Source organism: Eufriesea mexicana, unplaced genomic scaffold (genome assembly GCF_001483705.2).
Source record: "Eufriesea mexicana isolate 0111107269 unplaced genomic scaffold, ASM148370v2 scaffold34717, whole genome shotgun sequence".
NCBI classification, from domain to species: domain Eukaryota; kingdom Metazoa; phylum Arthropoda; class Insecta; order Hymenoptera; family Apidae; genus Eufriesea; species Eufriesea mexicana.
In genome coordinates, this window is record NW_016941160.1 from 3387 (window position 1) to 6449 (window position 3063).

At 35.1% G+C, this 3063-nt stretch overlaps 1 protein-coding gene across 1 annotated transcript; it reads right to left on the reverse strand.

The window, feature by feature from the left end:
- Positions 1 to 1933: 1933 nt before the first annotated feature.
- LOC108554556 (piggyBac transposable element-derived protein 4-like) lies at positions 1934 to 2431 on the reverse strand. Its single transcript, XM_017909866.1, has one exon. The coding sequence runs from the start codon at positions 2429 to 2431 to the stop codon at positions 1934 to 1936; it is 498 nt and encodes a 165-aa protein (XP_017765355.1).
- Between the last annotated feature and the right edge of the window lie 632 nt (positions 2432 to 3063).

The following is a 3063-nucleotide window of genomic DNA, read 5'->3' on the forward strand; positions in this document are numbered from 1 at the left end:
CCTATCATTTCGTTTGACTTTGGTTACTCGATATGGTCCGAGATACCTTGTTTTCAACTTAGAACTAGGTTCAAACGGAGTCTTTTTAACCCTTTTAGTGCCGAGCGGAGAATGGGTGCCTATGCGAAGATAACTGGACGAATTTACTAATAAAAACCAAAATAAGAATGATACTTAAAAAGTTCAAAATGCAGCATATTACCGAAGAAGGGAAGAATAATGTAATGTCAATTGTGTTTCAATATTCATTGAAAATCGTACGAAAAACATGGATATAAAACACGATGAAAAATATAGAAAGAAGTTTCTCTTCTAGAAGCAATATTTGCACATAGGAATAATCATCGTTTGATCACAGTTTTATGTGGATCCCGTAGTATGAAGTATAAATATTACATGTTCGATCATTTTTAATAAAATAACCAATATAACAAAAAATTAAACCCAAAAATAATTTTTTCAATTCTTTTGCGATGAAATTAGACTGTTTCTAACGTTTCATAAATTTATTTTGAGGTAGAGCTTTCTCGCAATGCGAAGAATAAGGCGCCATCGCATACGCAACGATATATCGTCGTTGGCACTTTTCGCAAGTGTAGCATACGGCGATATATCGTCGTCTGGCACTAAAAGGGTTAATTACTACCAAGTCGCCTTCCGCATATTTCGTCGGTGCTTTACATTTTCTGCCGTGCCCGAGTTGATTCTCTTCCTGTATTTTTAATAAATTTTCCTTCGAAATTTTTCTTAATACGTGACGTGCGCGATCGAATTTATCAGCTATTCCCCGTTGTATTATATCGGATAGCCGTACATCTTCCGCTTGTGGCATTTTGACGCCGAACACCAATTTGAACGGGGACATTCCTATAATTCGTTGACACGTCATATTTATGCTGCGCTGTACCCGATCTATTATTCGGTATCACTTTGCCGGGTTACTTAAACATAGCTTCGTTAGTACCGGTATAATTATCCTGTTTATCTTCCCGACCTGACCATTCGCACGTGGAACGCTTGCAGTAATGAGAATATGCTCGATATTCTTTAACCGTTTGAGTGCCACGGAGCGATTTTGCGCTTCTCCTCTGTCTCTCGAACAGTGCCAGCGCTCTAGGCTTCGAAACCGATAACCGCGACACGCTCGGTTTTTGTCGATGCGCGACTTTACGGTTACCACTCCATTTTAGGTAAAAGTAATGAATGATACTAGCAAAGGAACGAATTTTAATTTCAGTTATAATATGTAATATATAATATATAATTAAAATGCACAAATATGCTTGTCAAAGCATAATGCATGCAAACCTTTTTTACATTCTACACAAATTAGTCTAGACCTTTTTATAGTACTGTTTTTTGTACTGCAAACTACGCAACGCCTCAAGTTGCGTCCTGGTAGTTTTTCTAGTCCGTATACCTTTTTCCCCCTTATGTTTCATTCATTTTCCCTTCTTCCTAACCATTCATGTTCTATTTCCGAAATAATATTCGATATATATTGAAGTCGTGACATTGCTTCTCTTCCCACAGTTTCCTTGTACAACAAATACGAATTTAATACCATTCTTGTAAATATATCGAAGGTCACTTTTTTCCAATACTTCACTGTACGACGTTCGTCCAGATAGGTATATAACATTTTGTCCGATTCGTCTACACCACCCATATAATTATTATATGAATTGATAATCTGTGGTTTTGTTTTTTGTCTTTCTCTTCCATAGCGATTTTGAATTAATGTTACATTCGCTGCCAATGCCTTTGTAGAAATTAACAAAACGGGGTTCTTTGAACTCTTTTTTTCACGATGTGCACATAGAACTACCTCGGCATTGCGAAAATATTTCGTTTCTCCAACTTTTAATTCCTTAGCTTCCTTGGGGATATCTTTCCTATTTCTCCTGATTCTTCCCGTTATATAAGTATTTTTTCAATGTAAAAATTTGGCTAACGCAGTGCTTGTAAAATAATTGTCAACATATACGTGATATCCTTTATCTAAACAATCAGCATCTTGCAATAATTTTGTTACAACGTCATAACCAAGCCCATTTTGCGAATTCTTTGATTGAGTAATACTGGAATGACACAGTGTTCCCACTAAAGACTCATCGATAGATAACATTTTGTGTGGAGTGTAATATGTTTGAAAGATCCGATTGGCGTGCTCAACAATCGGATTGAATTTAGCACATGGATCATATTTTTCGTGCCCCGGTGGAAAAGATTTTTTATTATCAACGATATGAAAACATCTTAAAATATTTTGAAATCTGTTCCTTGAGAACATCTTCTTAAACCAAGGAATTGCTCTAGAACTTTCAGTCCAATATGAATATATTGTTGGTCTATTTGTTATCCCCATTTCCAATAGTACGGCTACAAATGCCTTCAGTTCCAGGATAGTGACAGGATACCAATTTACCATTCTAGAGTTATCAGTCCACCAAATCCACAAGATTTTGATAACATTTCTTCTGCATATTCGTTTGTTTCCTCAACCATCATTGCCCAAAGAGAATTTGTGAAAAAAAGATTAAAATATTCAATCGGTTTGGCTCTATTAGATAAACGGCATCGCGGTCCCGACATTTCAATGAATTGAAATGAATTGCCTTGGTCAATGTATTCATTTTCCGTAACCATGATATATTTTGAAATGTCTCCAGTATTAGGAATATTATTGTCAGAAACAGAATCGTCGATAACATTAATCCTTCTTCTTTTAAAAATAATAACTTCACTATCATCGCTATCGTAATTCGAATCCTCTATTATATTGCTCGTCTTACGTTTAGAAGGCATTTAATTGCTGAAGGGCATCAAATAAAAATATAAAAAAATTATACTGTAGAATACAAAAAAATAGTGAAAATTTTACTGTACATACCTTTTATATATGCAATAAAATATTTAAATTATATTCTTATATTATATGACGCAACCCAGACGCTGATAAATCTGTACTTACGCTCAGAAAGATGGCAGAACAACAATGAATTGAAACAATTACAGCTACTGTATAAATCTGAAAACAGCGCAATAGCGCTCCTTGGCATT

Bases quoted from the DNA above. Each gene is read 5' to 3' on its own strand.
- LOC108554556 (XM_017909866.1), bottom strand. From the start codon at position 2,431: ATGGTAAATTGGTATCCTGTCACTATCCTGGAACTGAAGGCATTTGTA.